At 32.4% G+C, this 22,981-nt stretch overlaps 4 protein-coding genes across 6 annotated transcripts; 2 read left to right on the top strand and 2 right to left on the bottom strand.

The window, feature by feature from the left end:
• Positions 1-902: 902 nt before the first annotated feature.
• LOC108214714 (secretory carrier-associated membrane protein 1) lies at positions 903-5,631 on the top strand. The gene is made up of 12 exons (XM_017386870.2): positions 903-1,621; positions 2,116-2,211; positions 2,302-2,364; positions 2,974-3,007; positions 3,090-3,212; positions 3,940-4,002; positions 4,083-4,176; positions 4,529-4,574; positions 4,648-4,715; positions 4,928-4,976; positions 5,244-5,309; positions 5,425-5,631. The coding sequence occupies exons 1-12, from the start codon at positions 1,562-1,564 to the stop codon at positions 5,503-5,505; spliced, it is 843 nt and encodes a 280-aa protein (XP_017242359.1). The 5' UTR covers positions 903-1,561; the 3' UTR covers positions 5,506-5,631.
• An 813-nt stretch (positions 5,632-6,444) lies between these two features.
• On the bottom strand, positions 6,445-9,334 carry LOC108214671 (protein ULTRAPETALA 1). The gene is made up of 4 exons (XM_017386800.2): positions 9,178-9,334; positions 8,645-8,867; positions 7,371-7,686; positions 6,445-6,632 (listed from the first exon to the last, which is right to left on the bottom strand). The coding sequence occupies exons 2-4, from the start codon at positions 8,859-8,861 to the stop codon at positions 6,458-6,460; spliced, it is 708 nt and encodes a 235-aa protein (XP_017242289.1). The 5' UTR covers positions 8,862-8,867; positions 9,178-9,334; the 3' UTR covers positions 6,445-6,457.
• Positions 9,335-14,180: 4,846 nt separating this feature from the next.
• On the top strand, positions 14,181-19,233 carry LOC108214668 (beta-glucuronosyltransferase GlcAT14B). 3 transcript variants are annotated; one of them, XM_064090711.1, is made up of 6 exons: positions 14,279-14,336; positions 14,672-14,716; positions 14,831-15,668; positions 17,833-17,908; positions 17,993-18,108; positions 18,523-19,233. In XM_064090711.1, the coding sequence occupies exons 3-6, from the start codon at positions 15,047-15,049 to the stop codon at positions 19,032-19,034; spliced, it is 1,326 nt and encodes a 441-aa protein (XP_063946781.1). In that variant the 5' UTR covers positions 14,279-14,336; positions 14,672-14,716; positions 14,831-15,046; the 3' UTR covers positions 19,035-19,233. The 3 variants fall into 3 exon arrangements, with proteins under 3 accessions (XP_017242287.1, XP_063946781.1, XP_063946782.1); XM_017386798.2 differs by lacking the exon at positions 14,672-14,716 and having other exon boundaries at positions 14,181-14,336; XM_064090712.1 differs by lacking the exons at positions 14,279-14,336; positions 14,672-14,716 and adding an exon at positions 14,354-14,486.
• Positions 19,234-19,359: 126 nt separating this feature from the next.
• On the bottom strand, positions 19,360-21,172 carry LOC108214669 (uncharacterized). The gene is made up of 3 exons (XM_017386799.2): positions 20,990-21,172; positions 20,084-20,495; positions 19,360-19,964 (listed from the first exon to the last, which is right to left on the bottom strand). The coding sequence occupies exons 1-3, from the start codon at positions 21,011-21,013 to the stop codon at positions 19,447-19,449; spliced, it is 954 nt and encodes a 317-aa protein (XP_017242288.1). The 5' UTR covers positions 21,014-21,172; the 3' UTR covers positions 19,360-19,446.
• Positions 21,173-22,981: the final 1,809 nt, after the last annotated feature.

Below are 22,981 nucleotides of genomic sequence, written 5' to 3'. Positions count from 1 at the left end.
TAAGTGAAATTGATGTTTGAATTAAAACTTTGATTTCAAAAAAAAAAATTAAAATTAAAATAATACAAACGGAAGAAATATTAGTTAGATTTATCTGCCTAAAATGATTATTATATATTACATATCATTTTCATTATATATTGTATCTCGGGATACAAGAAAATGTTACATATTTATTATCCTATATTATTTTAATTGATAATTTTAGTTTATTTTATTAGAGATGTTTATATATAGAAATATTTTTATTAAATATACAAATCTTGTATTATATAACTCATTTGTTTTAAGAGAGACATGTATAACACGTAAGTTTTTTACGTCAAAAAAAAGGTGTCAGCTTGTTTTTTTTTCTCACTTGAAATGCAACATATACTTTTTAATGCTAAATCGAATGCAACTGAAAAGTTATTATTCTTTTATTTATTTTGCAACTAAATGTAGCTTATACTTTTTAGTATTATTTACGTTTATATACTTTTTGTTTATGTGAATGTATGCTAAACTTCTCTAACTGATTTTAGGGCTGTAAATGAGTTGATACGCTCGATAACCGCTCGGTGTTCGGTTCGAAAAAAGCTCGGTTTGAACTTGGTTCGATTCATAAACGAGTCGATCTTGAGCATAATTTTAAAGTTCGTTTAATAAACGATTTGAACTTGAGCACAGTAGAGTTCGACTCGATAGTTCGCGAACAAGTTCGAATTATGAATTCGTGAACTTGGCTCGTGAGCGTAGTTCGTGAACATTGTTCGTGTACTTGGCTCGTGGATGTGGAAGTTTTATTAATGGTTGATTTATTATGAATTTAAGATTCCCTTAGCATAAATTAAAATATTGTTAGAATTTTAATTTATTTTTTTTATTAAATTAAATAACAAACAAGTTCGCAAATAAATTTATGAATATAAGCTAGCTCGTTAGCAAAGTTTATTAAACAAGTTCGTGAAAAAAATTAATGAGCAGTTGGTGAACAAAAATTCGTGAGACATGTTCGTGAGCGTGAGTTACTGAGCGGTTCGTGAGCAAAAGCTCGTGAGACAGCTCGTGAGACATGTTTGTGAGCGGTTCGCGAATTGTTCGTGAACAGAGTTATTCCTTAATGAGTCGATTCTCAAACAATATTTTTGGTTCGATCCAAGCTCGAGCTCGAGTTCGAGTTCGCTAATTTTTTAATAAACGATACACGAGCACTCTAGAGTTCGGCTGGGCTCGGCTCATTTACACCCCTAACTGATTTCTAGTTTATTTGTATCAATTACAAATATGGTTTAAAATAAATTCACCTATCTCAAAATTTAAATATGCATCATGATTCATGAATATTAATAATTAGTTAATTATTACGATCTTCAATTATCCAAAAATTTCTCTCACTATCCTCACGTACTAGCATTACCTAAAACCGGTGTCGTATTTCGAGTTTTCCTTCTCTTCCATGCATGTCTTAATCGCTGGTTTCTTCTTCATACTCGATCCAGTCACATATATGTATCAACCCATCTTTTTTCTTGGTGTTCTCTGATCACACACACGTGTATATGTACATATTTTCTTAATCATGGCTGGTGGTGAAGACACTAATCCATTTGCAGCTGATGATGATGTTAACCCATTCGCGGTATTAACGTTCAGAACTCTCAATTCTTGTCACGTATTTATTAAATATTTTATCTTTTATATACCGACATTGTGATCTATATTGTAACAACGGTAGGCCTCATTGTTTTGAAAAGTATAATTAATGCGGGGATGAATTTAGAAATAAACTGAGATCGATTTTTGTGATGTTCTTTTGAAGAATTAGGGAGATTAATTAATTAAGCTGCAATTTAATTAATAGGAGTAGATCATTTATGGATATAAATGTTTACTACGTTGTTTCGAATTAATATCGATCTTGGGTAAATCTTGTTCTATCAAAAGGATTTGAGAGCCATTGCTGATATCTAAGATTAGAAAGTGATCAGCTGATTAGTTTCCAGGCACAGTTCATCTCGTTAAATGAGTCCGTCTTTGTTATACCTGTTCCTCAACAGTACTGAGCTACAAGGGTGCGACATTTATAAATTTTAGAGGACTGGTGTTAATTATATGTTTCACTGAAAATTGCAGAGAACTTCGTCGACAAATTCAAGGCCAAGACAACTTCCTCCAGAACGTGCTACTTACAGTGACGCGACAGTTAATATTCCTCTGGATGGTGCCAAGGTATATTAAGAATCCTCAATTTAACGGTGATATAGTAAAGCATTGAGATGCTTTTATTCTGTATAAACAAAAGTCTAATTTGATATGCAGGACTTGAGAAAAAGGGAGATGGAACTTCAGGCAAAAGAAGATGAACTGAATAAGAGGGAACAGGTGTGCCTTTTTTATTTCTGCTGTAAAGGAGGAAATGAACCTTTGTGTAGTCTTTTTAATTAATTCCAGAGATGAATTAAAGATCTAAATTTTCATTCAGATGAGTTATACTCCCTCCGTTTTGAAATATAGGTCGTTTGACTTTTTTGCACGTAATTCTAAGTCTTTTGACCGCATATTTAAAATTATTTCTTTGATATTTTCTTTTTCTGAATAATAATATCAATCATATATTTTTATTCAGAAAAAGAAAATTTTAAAAATAATGATTTCTACTATGCAGTCAAAGAACTTAGAAACGTGTGAAAAAAGTCAAACAACTTATAGTTCAAAACAGAGGGAGTAGTAGAGTAGTTAATTATCTTACCCCAAGTGCGTGTTTTGTAAATACTACCCACTGATAGTATGATAGATCTAATATTTTAAAAAAGTGCATATTCATTTGAAGTCGTGATTGTAGTGTTTTCTATAGATTTCTTTCCCGGAGATCTTAGCAATGGCCCAGGGGCCAAGTGTGCTTGATTACTTTAGCTTGCGATATTGTGCTTTACTTGTAGATTCAGATAGTATCAATTATAATGTTGATAATATTGATATTCCGCAATGCAGGAGTTGAAGAGGAAGGAAGATGCTATAGCTAGAGGTAGTTTTATTGTTTATTGCTCAATTTGTGAAAGTTGAAAAACTTGGCTATAAACTTTACCTGTTCATTTTTGTTTTTTCAGCTGGAATTATCATTGAGGAAAAAAATTGGCCTCCATTATTTCCCATCATTCATCATGATATTGCAAATGAGATTCCGATTCATTTGCGGAAGCTGCAGTATGTTGCGTTTACAACATGGTTAGGTAAATTCCATAATTGGATTATCCAATATGTTGTGTAAATTTTAATTCATAATATGTATTTATTTTGACTTTCTCTATATAAACTTAATATATGAGAATATTACTTCGAAATTTGAACGGATGATATTAGTACGATGCCGACAAATTTAAAAGAAAATCATTTTTTAATACTTTTACTTGTACTCCCTATGTCCCCCTAAGTAGGTTATCTCGGGGGACGAGAGTTTGACACACATTCTAATATTCCTAGAAAATATAGTTCCGTAACTTCTTTTTTTTGAATAAAAGTTTGATATTTGAATTTATATACACAAAAAGAAAATCTCAAAAGTAAATTACAAAACTATGTTCTATAAGAGCCTTAAAATGCGTGTCGAGCAGTGAAAAAAACTGTAAAAATATGAGAGAGACGAAGTGAGTATATATTAAAGTTATTAAGTAGTATGTTGATCGGTTCGAGTATCAAATTATGTTGTCATTTCTCATAGTTGTTAGATTTTAATATACCTAAAGACGAGTTTATAAGTTATAAATGAGAAGATTAAATATGAGTGAGCATTATATCTTGGGTCTAAAACATCTGCGTCTGAAGGTGATATCTTATGAAATATCTAAATCTTCATGCATCTCTTGCCTCCTCTCTTTTTAATAACTAATGCATATATTTCTTATTAAATTTGTTGTAAATATTCCGTAAGTTGATGGTGTATATATGTAATACATGCAGGTTTAATCTTGTGTCTTGTATGGAATTTTATTGCGGTTACTCTTGCATGGATCAATGTGGCAGGTATCACTTTATTTGATCTTGAACTCTGCTAGTGATACACCACTATAATGAATACTATTTCCAACTTATTACTGTCTCAGGTGTAAAAATCTGGTTACTTGCCATTATCTATATCATATCGGGAGTTCCTGGGTCTTATGTGTTTTGGTATCGACCTCTTTATCGTGCTATGAGGTATGGAGAATTAATACAATATATATTATAAGTTTGATGGTAGCTATTATTATCGTACATGTTATAACTTTGCTAATGTGATGACTACGCAACTTCAGCTTGTCAAGTGATAAGGATATATTATACGTGTGGAATTTGAAATACCTAACTAACATGTTTTCTCAGTGAAATTCTTCTCATCAATCATCATTAAGCTGATGAGTAACAATTTCAAATATTATGAATATACATTTTTTAAATTGGGACTGTTCATACTAATCTAAAATCAAGATTGTGAGAAAATATAATTATCTTCATCAATGAATACTGCATGATATTCAATTATATGCTCTTTTGTTAATGTTTATGACAGGACTGAGAGTGCTCTAAAGTTTGGGATTTTCTTCTTTGCTTACATAGTAAGCACTTCTCTGTTCTTAGTTTCCAAGTCACGTTTTTTTAAGGCCTTGCTTATCATGTTTTACTGCACAGTTTCATATTGGGTTCTGTTGTTTGGCTACAATTGCTCCTCCAATTTTTTTTGACGGGAAATCACTCACGTAAGTTTTCTTTTATCATATCAAGTATATATTTCAAACTTTAAGTTGGAATCATAATTGTCACCGTGGTGGTATTCATTGACCTTTACTAATCAGTTAAACACGAAAGCAATTTCCTGAGAAATTTTTTGTCGGTGACATTTTTTTAAAATTTTTTTGTATTACATATTTACAATATATGCCTAAAAATATTTCTTTGTTCTTTTTCGCAGAGGAATTTTGCCAGCACTTGAGATGTTTAATGAAAATTTGGTGGTTGGGGTAAGTTAATGTATGACAATATTTGGCTGTTATAGCTTATACATTTATTGCATAATTCCTTAATATCTACATCATATCGTGGTAGTTCTTACTTATATATATTGTTCATCTCTTTGAATATTTATTTTGGTTCGGGATAAAAGAAACGAATTAAGAAAAGTAATTGATGATAAGTGGGTTAAGTATATGTCACTATTCTCTTTCTTTCTTCAGCTATGTTGGAGATTGAAATACGAATGAGGATGATAATCCTTCAAGTAATTGCAGGTGTTTTATATCGTGGGATGTGCATTTTTTGCCGTGGAGTCACTGATAAGCATTTGGGTTATTCAGGTTCACGTTCTTGATGTTTGGGTTGCTTTGTTTTGTTTATGTCTCGTCTCTATATTGTGGACTATTATTATTTTTTTTTCTAACATATATCTCTTTGTGTTAATTACTGGTGCAGCAAGTCTATATGTATTTTCGAGGTAGTGGCAAAGCTGCAGAGATGAAACGTGAAGCTGCGAGAACAATGGCTGCTTTATAATAGTGATTCATGGAGTCAGTTAGTTGGCGCTTCCTAATTTTCTTAGTATAGATTTTTTACACTTTAAACTTTTGTTGTCATCCTTTTCACAGGCTTTGGCTGAATATTTTAGTTTGATGTTATACTGAAGTTTAGCTTTCAAGATGATGTATGACGTTCATAGTATAGTTTAGACATTCATTTTCATCAAAAAGTGCCTTCATCGTCTCAACCTCCCAACAAAAAAGAGACATAAATTTATATTGAAGACATATACTTTCATATTATTTATAATTATATTTATTTGAATATATTGACAGCTTTGGCCTTTGAGTCACAAATATTTGCATAAATTTTGTAAAAATTATGCTAAAACATTATCTAAAAAATAAAAAATAAAATACCACTACTTTAAATGATATAATATTAGCAATTTTGGTTGACACTTCCAGGATCGAAGGTTAGTCATGCTTCCCACATTCTTAAATTCTTGTGTGCTTAGTCATGCTTCCTGCATTCTTAAATTCTAGAGCGGCTCAATTTGAGTGAATTCCAAAACGCCTTTACTTTATTCGTTTAGGATTAGTACAGCACTACGTGCATGTGATTCATGTAGGCTCTTGTAATACTTTTCACCATGGCAAGTTCAGGTATTCTTTATTTAATTTCAGCACTTTGAGTCCAATTAATCAACCAAGGTTAACACAACTCATATCTGTCCCTAATAAATCGAGTGCTAGACATCAGATCAAATACCAAGGAAGAGTATATGACAGTTAAACTGCAAGTTAACGGATAACAGCAACAAAGATAGAAACTTTGCTAGTTTTTAAAGTAGTAAAAATGTTTGAACAAAGGAAATGATGAAATAGTCAAAAGCTTTCTGTCCAAGACACCTAGAAATTAGTACCAGGATGAAAAATAGACCAGCAACTCAAATTAGTTTGCAACGAAAAGGGCTAGGTTGGGGAGTTCAATTTTTGGCATTCATAGTGAAATCCTTACATGTCTGGCAGCTACAATCTGAAAAACGACAAGTTTTACATCCAAAACATACGCAGGATGTACAGCCTCCGCATGTTTGAGAACGGGAACATCCAAGGTAAACTCTTCGACTAGCTCGTTCCTCCTCGTCTCCACATGACACCCTAGGAAAGAGGAGTATGACATCAGAACAATTTTATAAGCAACAGAAAAGTCATTTAAATTTAGCGGAAAAAGTAGCTCTAGAAAATTAATGAATTTCAGGTAAATTTAACTGAAATTCTTTTGAGTTATATTAAAGTGACCTGTTAAGGCAAAACTTAAACGACAATACTTCCAAGTAAATTTTAACCAGGAAATTCTTCGAGTGATACAGAAGTGACCTACCAAAGTTAAACTCAACCAGAAATACCACAAGTGTCTGTCGGGTAAAGTCAGGTAAGACTGAATGTTTTCTAAACTCATTAGCATCAGACAGAAAAATGCTCAACGCCACAAATACACACCGATCATATTGAAAACAGGCCAAAAAAAGACATGCTGCTAAAGTTTTTAGCATTCATACATAATAAAATCTAAGCCAAGCAATGACCACAAGTTCACAACCAAACTAAATTTAAAAAGAGTGATTCATTTGTCTAAAAAATGACAGAGTATGTACAATAAAGGTTGTTAAATATAGGAGAAAGTACAAAAATATTGCTATAGACTATAGAAAGGGTGGCATGCATGAGTCTGCTGTGTACAGAATGTGGCAAAAGCATTAACAAATGCCTCAGCTGCTGATCATTGATAGTGTAAAACTTTGGTAATAATCTCCTTCATTGCTCTAGAAAGGCTTTGTAGCACCATGTCAAACTTACATATTATGTAACACTGGTGCGTGCAGAAAAAGTGCATACCTTTTATCTGGTGAATTAGAACATTTCCAGTTTACATCTCTCGAAGCATCATGGTAAACTCGACATTCTTCTTTGTTACGGAGTCGGAACCTTCGCATCTTGCCACACTGAGTACAAGTAACAAACTCATCACGATGGCCGCGACTGATTTGAGGTCGTCCATTGCCATATTTAGTTGTTTGATTGTAGTACTTCAGAAGTACTGTCTTTGCCAGTGGGACCTTCTCACCATTAGATATGACCCAAACATTATTCTTCCACTTTCTGGCAGTTTCTCTTCCAGAATGCTTCTCAAATGCAGCTGGGGTTAACTTGTCTGTTTACAACAATGCAAAAGTTAAATTAAACAAAAGCATGTAGCATTCCTTTAATTTTCCGAGTTCAAATATATTGTAGCAAAATGTTGGCTTAAGTTTCAGGAGAACAGCAACTTATGTACAATACAAACAACTAAGAATAATCTTTTTAGAATACAGTTCAGGAGATGAACAATTTGTGTGCAAAACAAACAATGAAAAACAGAAGCCCATAAACAGTAAATTTCCTATTCAGATATTCTATAAATTAAACAATCTAATTTAGATCTCCTCTGGTCAATTATTCCTATCATGTTGCACACAGAGCAGATTTATTTTATGTGGAGAGGAAAAAGCTACTTCAGGGCTCAGATTAACAATTCATCTTGGCTTACCCCTCTTGGGGAGAGCCTGCTCATAATTAATTCTGCCACTGCAATATCATAAAAATGCACATGGAATATTATACCCATGTATAGACAACAACAAATAAAAATGCACATGAAATATTATGTATTCCAACAGCTCAGCTATCTTATCATGGAAGACACTGCTTTTTATGAACAAGAAAAATGACAAACATTCACAAGATAGACATTGGTTTCACAAAACCACGAAAATGTGTAAAAATAAAAATATACATCAAAGTGTAGCCCCTGTTAAAAGCACATTGCGAAAATATCTCAAAACCCAAACCGTAAATAAGAGAAAAGTGACAGCATAAAACTATACAAGTCAGCTCACATACATTATAGAGATGATAGAAAAAAAAGGAACACAAACTAAAGAAGTTCAGTTGGACAAATCAACATACATCTTGAATGTATTTAAGCACCAATCCATAGACCCACAAATAATATTTTCAAGCGATAAATAAACAATTACATGTTACATGCAACTATGCAAATTTGCAAGTGTGTATTACTATTAAGCATTGAAACAATAAAAAGAATTATTAGAAAATATAAATAAGGCCACCTTCGTCACAACCAGGGGTGCATTCACAGTTGATTTCAAGATCACCATTAGGAAAAACCCTAAGAGTCCCAACAGCATCACCGTATTGATGACTAGTGCATCCGCAAGTCACATCAACATGATCCTCGCAAACCCTCAGCCCATATATCTCTCTCGTATCTTCCTCGTTGAACATCGACGCGCCATTCGTCACACTTTCTCTTGGACTCCCCTCCATTTTTCCCTGTTCATCCAAGAAAATAACAACAACAATAATAATAATAATAATATCGAGATTTAGAAAGTTATAAACAAGAAAAATCAACCACTTGATCTGAATTAATTAAATATGAGCAGATATATAAGTGAGAGTGAGGCTAGTCTATTTAACACAAGTTGCTATGTATATATCTAAGTTTGAGTTGGGAAATAAACAGTAGCTAAGTCATAAATGTGATTAAGTATATATACACAGCTTAGCTTAGAGAGGGAGATAGCGAGAGAGAGACACACACATAGAGAGAGAGAGAGAGAGAGAGAGAGAGAAGAGAGACCCAGGAAATCTCTTTAGGTCTGGAAGGAGTGGAGATCTGGGGGAAGTATGATATACGGAGAATATATAGAGGGAGGGGAGTGAATCGAGGGTTTCTGTGGATAAAGAAAAGAGGGCTTGTGTTGTGAATGTGAACTGGTTTATTACTGCTTTCTTTTTGGAATTTACAGCTGTTTATACGGGAAGCATTAATTTTGATGCATAGTATCTGTGTAGTATAAGTTTAACTTTAATTTATGTGATGTATGTATGCATACGTAGGTGGGATACGTTTCTAGGAAAAACGCATGAAATACAAATGAAATAAGTACTCCCTCCGTCCCTATTTATCCGTCCATTTTGGAAGTAAAAACTTGTCCCTATTTATCTGTCCATTTATATAATCAAAGCAAAAATTTTCATTTAATAACCTGAAAAGTCTTTGACTTTGTTCTTCAAGCTATAAATATCATGACTATTATTCACTGATTCATCATATTTGTATTTGATAATGGAGTAATCCCACTAGTATTTTCCTACAATTAAGGCATTAAATAAGGGTATTGATAGAAGTTTCTTATCAAACTTAAATTTTCTTAATATGCGTGAAAATGTTAAAAGTGGACAGATAAATAGGGACGGAGGTAGTACAATGTATCGTGATGTAGTCTTTCTATCCTCACAATGTTGGCCTACGTATTTTAAAAAATTTATAAAATATATTTTATAAATTATTTTAAATAATTTTAAATAAGATAATATCTAAAATATGTATCAATTAATGAAAATTTTTATAAAAAGACGAGATACATATAATATTATACTCTCTCCATTTCAAAATACATGTCCACCTTAGCGGAAAAAAAATGTTTCAAAATATTTGTCCACTTCAACTTTCAATATAAATTTATATTTTCAAAATCAACTCTCCTTCACATATTTCAAATTTATCTTTCCAAGATAAATCATATATCACATATTAAGTTCAATTAATGACTTAATACACATCTTTTTTCTCAAAATGCATTTTTCTTAAAATATGTGATTTTTGAAAGTTGACATATAATTTGAAACGGAAGAAATATTAAAATATACCCCATAGATGTACTCCCTAGGTCACTTGAAGTTGCCTGGGTGTGCATGCCACCAGATTAATCAAAAATATAAACGGTCCACAAAAATTAGTCTTCAAGTTGTATCATGTGTGGGGGTGCATGACACGAGGTTGATCAAAAATATAATTTAGCTCATAAAAATTAGAAAAATGGGTTGAATAGATAAAACATGAAATAACTAATGTTTAATGTATAAAGGGAGTGTAGTTTAAAAAAACGGTGAATGCAGTCCAAATTTTATTAGATTTTGTAGTATATATTTTGACCACACACTATCAACATTTTTTTAGCTTTGTGATGGATTTTCATGGACTATCATAGACATGCACAAAAATATATAACAATAACAATTTTACACCTTTTATATCATAAAAATTTATTATTTTTAAAATGTATATATATAACTGAAAAAACCTCAAAAAAGCAATTGTATAAAAGTGAAGAGAGTGATAATTACACCAAAGGAGTTGTAAATAGACTGAGAGCCTAAAGTATAGGATCCATGGAAAATCCTTTGACATGGGAAATGCAAGGACTTTGTCAGGGTAGGTTTTTATCAGTATTCTAGGTTTACTGGATGTGCCTGTCTCATGTAAGCTAAAAAGAGTACACATTCACCGTCTATTATTTAGGTTGGCACTAGGAATTTATTTTGTAAGGTACACTTGTAGGGTATTAATTATCAACATGCAATTTTTTTTTCCATCAAGAGCTGCTGCTTAAATCATAATCGGTATTAAATTAATATTCCTTATTAGTTATACACCATACCGGGCCTAATAGATTTTGCCATAAAGACTGTTCTTTCTATCCTTAGTCTTTAGTTAGGATTATTAATTTATAAACCTTTGCAAAAGTATAATAAATAACAAAATAAAATTCTGTCAAACCCACGACAACAGAAGAGAAGATAAGGACTTGAGTTATCCAATCGTGCTCAAAGATTGTTGTTTCTATCCTTAGTCTTTAGTTGGGAATATTAATCTATAAACTTTTGCAAAAATATAATAGATAACAAAATAAAAAGAAGTAGAAATAATAGTTTGAAATTTATTATAAGATCATGTTCTAAAAATAGATATGAATTTAATAATAACAATCATATTCTAAAACTAGTTATGAATTTTATAATAAGAATAGTATACTATATACCCAAAACCTCTTTATATTTGGTCAAAATATAAAAATAAAATAAAAGTCGTATCCCCATTATAAAACCTACTTATATTTGATTTAGAACATTGAAAATATAATTATTAATTTATATATAAATATATAAAATTTTCTTTATTACTCCCTCCGTCCCTATTTATCCGTCCATTTTGGAAGTAAAAACTTGTCCCTATTTATCTGTCCATTTATATAATCAAAGCAAAAATTTTCATTTAATAACCTGAAAAGTCTTTGACTTTGTTCTTCAAGCTATAAATATCATGACTATTATTCACTGATTCATCATATTTGTATTTGATAATGGAGTAATCCCACTAGTATTTTCCTACAATTAAGGCATTAAATAAGGGTATTGATAGAAGTTTCTTATCAAACTTAAATTTTCTTAATATGCGTGAAAATGTTAAAAGTGGACAGATAAATAGGGACGGAGGTAGTATTACATAATTTTAGACGTACATCAAATAATAAGATCTAATAATTTATATTTATTCTGCATCATACTACACAATTAAATTATTCTTATTACATTTATTATATATAAGGACAGATTTTTCATTGAATGGATATATACAAAAAAATCAATATTTGAAATTAGACTTCAATATTGACCTGTGTAGTGATCAGAACACTAGTAAATTAAATAAAATAAAATTAACAAACAAAAACAAAGTAAGAGCATTTATATACGTCAACGCAAGGATCAAGCAAACGCATCGTATACGTTTTAGAACCGCCTAATCCAAACTTAGGATCAATTTATCCGTGAAGACTCAAACGCTAAAACTTATATAAGATATGTTTTAAATTATTTCTACAAAAAAATTATTTCCTGTCCATTTCAACAACTCTTCTTTTTCTTTATTTCTCTCCAATAATAATTTAAATATATTATTATTTTAGAAACAATAATAAGACATGTTGGAGTTAATCTATTTAGATGTCGTCAAAATTCACTATTTCATTAAAAAATTATTTTTTAATTATATTTATAATTCACACGCTATGAAAATATTGGACTTGCTCTTATCAACATAAATATCAATTATAAACAAATATAATTTAAATCATTAACATATAAGAGATCAATAGCAGATTAAGCCAATTTAGTCGTAGTTCAATAATGACATATAATATAAAAAGGTTAAATTTTAGCACATACTCTCTCTGTTTCATATTACATACAAAAAATTGTTTTAAATTACTCGTCCATTTCAACTTTCAATGGAGTGTAGTCAATATTTGTATTTCCAAGATGGGTTTTATACCACACCTTACTAAATTATATTTCCTAGATCAAATATATGTCACATATTATATTTGGTCAATGCAATAAATATAATAATAAATGAAAGATTTCTACAGAAGTTGGTTTTTCTTAATATCTGTAATTTATTCAAAAGTGGACATGTATTATATGAAACGGAAGGAGTATATAGATAGCGTCATTCTCAATAATATTTATTATACTTAATACTTATTTTATACTCCCTCTGTCACCATCATTTGTTTACATGGAGTGATATATGGCGGCTCGGCACGCATTCTAATACTCTTATAAACGTAGTTTGATAAATTATTTTGAATTTTTTTTTCTTCTGAATAAAAATTTGATGTTTATATTTTATACAAAAAAGAAATTTTTTAAAAATAAGTTATACAACTATGTTTTATATGTGCCTTAAAATGCTTGTCGATCAGTGTAAAAAAAAGTAAAGAAATGAGAGGGACATAAAGAGTATTTTATTATTCAGAATCTTTTCCATCTCTAAAAATATTACATACGAAAAAAGAGTACATAATAGAGAGACTATTCACAATATTATATACCAAAATATAGATTAAAATTATTATGGAAGAAGAGAATTTTTTTTAGTAAATGATGAAAGGAGTAATGAAGTGATTTTAAAAATTAATAAAAAAGTGATTTTAAAAATTACTAAAATATTATAGGAGTTTCTTTTTCTAACTTATAGCGAGAGGTAAACTAATTTTTGATATAATTTTAAATACTATATTTTTGTTTAAAAAATTATAAACTAATTTTTGATATAATTCTAAATACTACCAATTTTAAATAATACTCTCTCTCTTGTCTCTCTGGGTCGTTTATATTTATTAGCACACATTTTGAACTTCTTATAAAATATAATTTATTACAATTTTTAAAAAATTATTTTTAATAAAAATTTAAATATCAAGTTTTTATTCAGAAGAAAACTTAAAATATATTAAAAATTTATAATCTAAATAATTTTAAAAAACAGTGTCAAAAATTATGAGGGAGACGAGGAAGTACATCAAGAATTCTTACGCCCGGGAATGGAGGAGGGCATGGGGGTGGCCGGTCCTCCAAAATTTCACTGATAACTTAAATTAATTCTATTTTTAGTATAAAAATTGATTATATAATTATTTGGTCTCTTCAAAAATTTCTCCAAAAACTTGTATTTATTCAATTTTGAGCATATAAAATAATTATAAAGTTCATTCGGTTCTCATAAATTAACAAATCTTGATGGTCCCTTCAAATATATATAAAATACAAATTCATAAACTTGTGAATAAAATCTAGGTTGTCTGAATATATTTTTTGTATAAAATATTTTTGCCCTTTCATATTTTTTTTTGGTTCGTCCCTTCTTACGCCCCACACGCGTGCTTAAATCTCAGCGTCTACAAGTGGTCTGAATCTTATTTTATTTTATTACCTGCTTTTACTGCCAAGATTTTACTTACATGCTTATGCATATATAAAAATATAAAGTTGGAGTCTTTAAGGAATTTGTATATATACAACCCCATGATTTAAGCAACCCTTGTCTGATCACTATTCACTACAATCTCAGCTGACTACTCATCTTTTCAAGCTTCATCTACAACTTCTGTTCAAGTAAGACCCTTTCTCAACTTCTATGCATACACTTTAAGGTGGAGCATAAAGATGTGTTTTTTTTTCTTAATTAAGCCTAGGATTATAAATTTAATCAGTTTCTTGTCTGGCCCATCAAATGTAATAACCCAGAATCTGTGTTAAGTATAGGTAAGTTAGAGTTAAAGCTAAAATCTTTTTTTTTTTTTTTTTTGTATCTAATATGTATTTATATCTCAGAATCTTTTTTGTACATCTCCCTCCATGTGTATTTATGAATTTGTTGTGATTAGATCTGTGTACTATTGAAAAGTAGTTTGCTGCGAAACTGATTTATTGTGTTACTGGATGATTAGGTCTCAACTGTTTATTTCTTTGCTTACAAGATTCTATCTCATCTTGTGAGCCTTTGTGATTCTGTTCTTTTGTTATCAGTGTTGTTCCACAAAATCAAGTGGGCCCTCACTGTTTGTATTTTCTTTGTAATAAGTTGGCCTTCCTTTTTTCTAACTCAGTTTTGAAGATTGGGTGTTCCCTTTTCTTGGAAAGGTTACATCTTTATTCAAATATTGAAGAAGGGAGATTTGATTCTATCTGCAAGCTCTGAGCTTTGGCTTGTGTTCTTCTTGCTGGGGGGAATCATGGGTTTGCTTTAGTTCTGTGCTCTTCTGAGTTGTCGGGAAAAAAAAGTTGGGTACTTTTTGTTTTGACATAGTTGATCTTAATCTGCGATGAAGGATCAGCTAGGGAATGGGAGGAAATTTGGTAATTACCACTATGGAAGGATATTTAATGATAGAAGGTGGATTATTCCATTTCTTGCAAGTTTACTTGTTTGGATTACTCTGTTTATGGCTGCTGTATTCGGGATGTATTCGTCTTCCTTTGGTCGGGATCCACTTCAATTTGACATAATTTCATTTGCAAGATCGTCGGATTCAAGTGGATATTTTGTAGAATCTGATTTGAAGATATCAGTTGATGATAATAGGTCTTCAAAGAAAGAAGCACCTAGATTTGCTTATCTTATTTCGGGCACAAAAGGGGATAGTCAAAGAATGATGAGAACCCTGCAAGCTGTTTATCATCCTAGAAACCAGTATATTTTGCACATGGATCTCGAGGCCCCTCCACGCGAAAGGCTGGATCTGACAATGTCGATAAAAAATGATTTGACATTCCAAGAAGTGGGGAATGTACGGGTGATGGCACAGTCAAATCTGGTAACATATAAAGGGCCTACAATGATTGCTACTACCCTTCAAGCAATTGCAATTTTGTTGAGGGAGAGTGCGAATTGGGATTGGTTTATAAACCTCAGCCCTTCAGATTATCCTCTTGTGACTCAAGATGGTCAGTTTTTTACTTGCTTTATTATTTCATAAACTTTACAATGCGTGCTAGTGTGTCAATAAATTCTGTTTCATGTTTTCTGCTTATCTAGATTCTCAAGAGGAAGTATTTTGGTTTAGCTTATAAGATAAATAGCAATGGTGGATACATCTGGCATATAGTTAGAAGATTAAACTTTGGGATTATGTGTAGTAGGTACAGATTTATGAAAGATTAAATGGCTTTTCTAAGAGATGCCGCTTCACTTAAATGTAATTGTAGTTAATAAATAAGCTTGCTAGTGTATGGAGTATATTGTCAATTCATGTGATGTCTATTATCATTTTTAACACAAGACTACTAGAGCTCCATCAATAGGGGAAAAAATAAAGAAAGAAAAATATTACTAGGGCAAAATGCTTGAGTTCTATAAACGATGATGCTCTATAGGAGAATGTGCCAGTAAACACAGAACTATAAATAGGTGCAATGATGATTGAAGTTAGGTTGTGGCGCATGAGAGGCTGGAAGTCTTAGGTAGCTACTGCATTGTACTGTCAAAATATGAAAATATCTTGCGGTGATCAATGATCTACACTGTTGCTATTGTTGTTGTTTAGTCAGTTTTTCTCCATGTTCCAACTAATCAAGCGAATGGTTCCGAACAGAGTGAGAAATCTATGTGTTTCTGCATTCCCAGTGATTATAGAACAAGTGTAGGGGACTTTAAATATGCATATCTAATGTGTAGGACTAATTAAATTTGTACTTGTTACCGGGACGGAATTGCTAGCTCTTAAATAAATTTGCTCTGTTGGCAAATTAGGATTGACTGCTCTTTCTTTGTTCCTGCCTTAACTAAGACTCTAAGAGTTAGAGGTATTCCAATTAACATTTCACCAATATTTTCTTTTAAGAGAATTAAAATGCTTAAAGGTCAAGCATTCTAAAGGGAATTTCGGAAAAATGGTTTTTAAACCAATCTAGTTTGCTCTGTAATTTGCAAATATATTACTATGATTACTATGGATAGTAAAAAGGTACTTCAGACATCCTAGCTACATGAAAATCCATAAATAGAGATTAGTGTTAAGTCATAGCCTAGAAGAAGTTGATATGATGAGCACTTTCGAGTGCAGACCAAAACAATTATTTGGAATCTAAGGCTTCATATGTTTTGCAGAAAACTTCATCGTGTTTGTTTATTCTTAAGAGATAATCTTCCTGTGTTTTTTGGTTTGCGGAAAATAAACTATGCTCTAGAGGAGCAAACTTCGATTGGAAACTTTTATGGTTTCATAAAAAATAACTTCCCCTTTTTTAGTGGAGGAAAACACTGACCCAAAAATTATTCTCCTAGAATATATTTTCGCAGCAGGTATTCTCCTCTGTAACTTTTCCAGTAGATATTTTTCAAAATTAAGTTATTTTCTGGTTGATGAACGGCAGATATACTTATTCCATTTGGTTAAATTCGAAGCAAGTATCCCCCTTTCGATGAATCCATGACTGCCTGAAAGAACCGCTTTATTTAAATAATGAATATTATTTTCTATCATTATATCAAAATATCTTCTATTTTTAAAACATTTAACTGACTACTCAGAGCCCGGAATAAAAAAATTTATGTATTTCGAAATGCTTTGATATAAAATAGAAAGGATGAATTCATTTTTTTCGATTTGTTACTTTTTTTTTTTTGTTAGTGAATTAAGTTGTGTATATTTCCATACACATAAAAGACCACAAAAAGAGTTTTGTTTCCCTCTGTAACTTTTCTAGTAGATATTTTTTAAAATTAGGTTATTTTCTGGTTGCTGAACGGCAGATTTACTTATTCCATTAAATTACAGCCTGCATCGGATAATTTACCTGCTATAACTAGCTTGCAAAGGTAAATTAGAATAGATTCCATTATTTTGATTGTAATGGGGGACACTAGCGGTTGTGATCTTGCTCACTTTTAGAAAAGACCTGCAAGAAGGATAGAAGAAAAAAGTGCTAATGATATACATTAATTTTCGTACTTGCTTCTAAATTTTATACATTTTATATGTCGTCTACTAATATAGCAATTATTTTAAATGCTTGAGGTTGGCCCACTAATTTAACAATTGTTTCTAAGGATTGAGGTTAAACATTCATTTTTTTTGATGTCCTTCCTGAATTTGTTTTCTGGCTGCAGATATGCTTCATGTATTCACTAATATATCCAGAAATCTCAATTTCATCGAGCATACACAGATTTCTGGGTGGAAACTGTAAGTATACATTCAACTTTGCAACTTCAACATGTTTTCTACAGACAAAGTAAATTAACGCATCCTATGATCATTGGCTTGCAGAAACCATAGGGCAAAGCCGATCATTGTTGATCCTGGTCTTTATATGTCTAAGAAATCTGACCTTACTTGGACTTCCCAGCGCAGATCCCTCCCGACTACTTTTAAGTTATTCACTGGTAAGTTAACACACAATTTACAGATTATTTGTGGATGCCCGTGGGTTGTGGTCACTTGTGCTTTTAGTGGTGATTCTAAAGACTGACACATGAAGTTTACAGTTTGCTGTTTAATGGTTTGGAAGTTTTGTTTACTCTCTGTTAGGATGGTGATGTTTAAGACTTTCTCCAGGGAAACATAATTTTGTCTTTCTGGGGGTTAAGTGGTCACTTTCACGTGTACAATTCTTTAGTCTCTTCTTAAATCCGGCCACTAGAAAAAGAAAATCTCTCTGGATCAGTGTCATGTTGTTCCAAGTTATTGTAGTACGTTTTGATGCTTTTCAGTCCGCAAAGCCCTGATCATTTATATGTTAAAATACCTTATCAACTGTGTTTTTAATGCACTTTTTTGTCGGTCTATTACTAATGCAGGTTCAGCATGGGTGATACTCAGTCGTTCTTTTGTTGAATACTGTATATGGGGATGGGATAATCTTCCACGGACAGTCCTAATGTACTATACGAACTTTGTGTCCTCTCCAGAAGGCTACTTTCACACTGTTATCTGCAACAATGAGGAATTTCGTAACACTGCAATAAGCCATGATCTTCACTATATTGCTTGGGACAGTCCTCCAAAACAGCATCCCAAGTCCTTGACAATAAAAGACTTCAGTGATATGGTAAATAGTAGTGCTCCATTTGCTAGGAAGTTTGCCAAGGATGATTCGGCATTAGACAGGATTGATAAAGAGCTGCTACAGCGTGTGAATCGGTTTGCACCAGGAGCATGGTGCATAGGGAATACAACAGATGGACAGGATCCCTGCTCTTTGCGAGGTGATGATTCAGTGTTCAGGCCTGGCCCTGGAGCCAGGAGGTTGCAAGAATTAACTGAAAAGTTGTTATCTGAAGGATACCGAAGCAAGACGTGTAAAACTTGACTGAAATGAGTAGATTTGTGATTAGAAGGATCTCATATGATGCCTATGAAAGGCTTTACGGCCCTGTTTGGGATGCTGTTGAATTTTCCTTGAAGCAACTGCTTCTATAACTCAACAGCTAGAAAACAGGCAATTGTACATTGTTGTATTCATAGCGTAATATGTGCTAATTTGTAAATTGTAGAACGTTTGAGTTCAATTGAACTGTTTTTGTTACTTCAAAAAAAATTGTACAATATTTCCATTTAAAGTGAAATCTTGAATCTGCTTCTAAACCAAGTACCTTTGCCTAATAAATAAACCAAACTACCTCACATAATAAGTCTTTTTACACATAGCAAATCTTTTATTTATAATCTGATCAGTGCAGGGAATAGGGCAAGTCATCAGATGTCCAAACAAAGTCATCGAGTCAATTTGAATTAGCAGAGATGGATTTGACATATATTTCAGTAACCATCTCTGGTGAAAGATCAGTAAAATACCCTTGCTCCACCCCCAACCCCTCTTGGCTTGCTAGCATCTCAACTCGATTCTGGACACGATCTGCTCCGACTTTATTAAAATCTAACAAGAGACAAGCGATCTCAGTCGTGTCCTCTCCGTGGACCAAGCCTATTGTTTGAACGGTTGGAAGCCCCCCACCTCGGCCACTTACCTTTTGTGCAATACGTCGAGTAACTGAGGAATCAGTGGACAATATTGGCACATTATATGCTGCTATCCATGGACTTGCACCAATGACAGTTACTCCTCTGGCTCCAGAGATGGTGCTTGGCCCTTCATCAGGCCTCTCAGGATAATTTGCAGGTTTGATCCATCCTGACCAGTGGGTGCCTGTCACATTAGGCCGAAAATAACCTTGTTCACGCCTGATAATGGCCAATTCCTTGCCAGTGGGGTGTGCAGCATCATACAGAAACACTGGCACTGTACACATAAAACTAGAAGACATCACTCACCTTTAAAACAAAATACCATATAAATCAAGACATTATGCTCATCCGTTCAAAATATAAATTCTTCACTAGTTGAATATATGTATACACCTTGAAAGCGGTTCCCAAAATCTGCTGCCACAGTTTTAGCAAGCCAAGCCGCTTCATCCAAAGAAGCCCGACCAAGTGGATGGAATATAATGTCATCAACAACGCCAAGCCGAGGGTGTGCACCCGTGTGTAACTCCAGATTTATAGCAGCAAATGCAGCTTCAGCCATGGCTACAACAGTTTGATGCAGGGGGCTGTAGATGGGGCAACCTGTGCTATCATGAGCAACATACGAAACCATAGTGTACCTCACTCGGTTGTAAGCACCATCTTCAAACTTCTTTACAATGACAGTTTCTGGTTGGAGCTTAGCTGCTCGTTCAATCGAGTCCAGAGCTTCTTTGTTCCGTGACTCAGATATGTAGAGTTTGCAGCATAGCAGCATGGTTTGATTTATGTTCTTCTTGTTGTCCTTTTTACCAACAAACCAGAAAACTAAATATATCAAGCAAAGCAATAACATATCTTCCTAGCTTAATTCTTCAGAAAACTTTTTTGCTATTTCTCAGATGATAAATCTTTAAATGAATGATCTTTGTTTAGCCAATTTATGAACATCAACTGTAGTCAAGATACCATGTCTTCTAGTAATTTCAAGAATGATCATCAAAGGCAATTCATTTAACACAGTTATGCAGATCCTACAATCTCAATTACAAATGCCTACAAAACTGCAAGTTAACATAATTAAGTTTCAACTTGGAAATCATCGATCTCGCGATTATACCAATATATATCTTGTAAGAATAAAATCTTCAGCACCATACCTAAGCATTTGTGTGTGTGTGCAGATAAGAGGTAACATAATTTGACAAAGATTGTGTAAAATCAAGAAGATAGACACACATAAAAATGTATTGAAGTGAGAATAATCAAAGTGTTGAGAAGCAGGAAAGTAATAGAAACCTTGGTGTCTGGGGAGAAAGCCATTGATGTCTGAAAATTGCTTTACTTCTTCAGCTGTGTTGTGTTTCATAAAGAACTAGAGAGGATAACATAAAGAGAGATGGATTAAACTGTTTTAAGTAATAATCTATGTATTCCTGTTATCATCTAACCAGCTTAGCCAGATAGACGTCCCACAATAATATATTACTTCCACGTGCTCATACCTCCATGCTCCTTACATAAACTACTTCTTCCTTGCACATGGTTTTGGGCCGTAAGACCATCTCCAACCCATAACACCATTTTGGTGTGAAAAATACACTAATTTGGTGTGAAAACTACACCAAATCAAAATTTCACTCCAACCCATCAACACCATATCCTACACCAAAAAGAATCTTTTACACATTAAATGGAATATTCTCTCTTTTTAAGTTATTTATATCATTATTGAATTTGTACTTAAATTTTAACATGTTCAATAAACAAGGACCTAAAATAATTATAAATTCATTAATAAATTTAAGAGGACAACTTAATTATATGAATTCCGATGCTCTTCCCATATGTGCTCGATCAAGGCGTTGCGAAGTTCAAAATGAGCTTCCTTATCTTTAATTTGTCGATATCTACTAAGAAAATCTTAAAATTCGTCATCTCCATTTCTTTCCATTTCGACAGCAGCAGAAGATGTTTCCACGTAATCATGTACATGCAAATTCAAGTCTCGTTCATCCTCAACTATCAAGTTGTGCATGATAATACATATGTGAGGGTATACATATGTGAGGTAATTTTAATCATTGTGTATTTTATTTTTAATCAAATCTATTTAAAAAACATATCTTCTATATAAGAATATAAATTTATTGATATTTGGAAATAAATAAAAAACTTGAGTAAAATAGTAAAGAAAGAAAATTTAAAACAATTATGAATAAAGAATAAATAATATAACATAAAACAACTTTAATGGGACATAGATGGAATAATTTTGTTTTCATTAACATATGTGAAGGTATAGCAGGTATTTTGGAAAACTCCAAATTTGATGTAAAAGTTGCACCAAATTAATACTTGATACCAAATTTGGTGTCAACCAATTCATTTGGTGTCAACTTTACACCAATTTGGTGCTGGGTTGGAGTGAATTTGACACCAAATTTGACACCAAAATGGTGTTTTGATGTTGGGTTGGAGTTGCCCTAATTTGATCCTTTCGTTTAAGTTCGAGTCTCATGGAGACCATTTTTTTATCAGAAATTAGAAATTATAGACAATAGAATATTATAAAATTTATTATTATAATTTCCGAGTTTTTCACCAAACTAATAACTCTGTATATTGTTATTAACTTATGCCACGCACCGTTTATCCAACCTACAGCTTTCTGACCGTTGGATGAATATGCAGCGGTCAGAATTATAACAAAAGTTTAATATGTCCCCTTTTTTAACTGCTGGACGGGGAAAATCACCCGGTCTAGCACTGGACAGTGTTAAAAAAACGCTAAACCCTATGTTATAATCTTGACCGCTGGATATGCATCCAACGACTGTAAACTTGTGTGCTGTGTAAGCTCTCCCTGACATACATATGCCAGGGACTAGCTCCCATTATAAATTATCATGCTAACAATTGATATTTTTTAAACACGCGTGACGCTAAATCTACTAAGAAAAATATCGTTTAGTCTACAAGCAAGGCCTGCACGAGCAAGAGGTGAACCAAGATCACCTGCGTCTAAACTTTCTCCAAACCCTTTTTATTGCAAAAGATTGTGAACTAATCACTTTTTCTTGAGCACGATTGGATAGCCCAGTGGTGGGCTTATCCTCTGTTGTCCCGGGACACCCGGGTTCGATTTTGGCTCCCCCCGAGAATTATTAGAACAGGTGTCAAAAAAAAAATCACTTTTTCTTTTATATATGTGCACCAACAACAAGATCGGCTATATAATATAATAATTTGTATTGTCATAATACTCCCTCCTTCCCATTTTAATAGTCC

The sequence above is a fragment of the Daucus carota genome, chromosome 3, assembly GCF_001625215.2.
Source record: "Daucus carota subsp. sativus chromosome 3, DH1 v3.0, whole genome shotgun sequence".
Lineage (NCBI taxonomy): Eukaryota > Viridiplantae > Streptophyta > Magnoliopsida > Apiales > Apiaceae > Daucus > Daucus carota.
The sequence above is the reverse complement of the archived record's forward strand: the minus strand, read 5'-3'. Positions and strand labels throughout refer to the sequence as shown.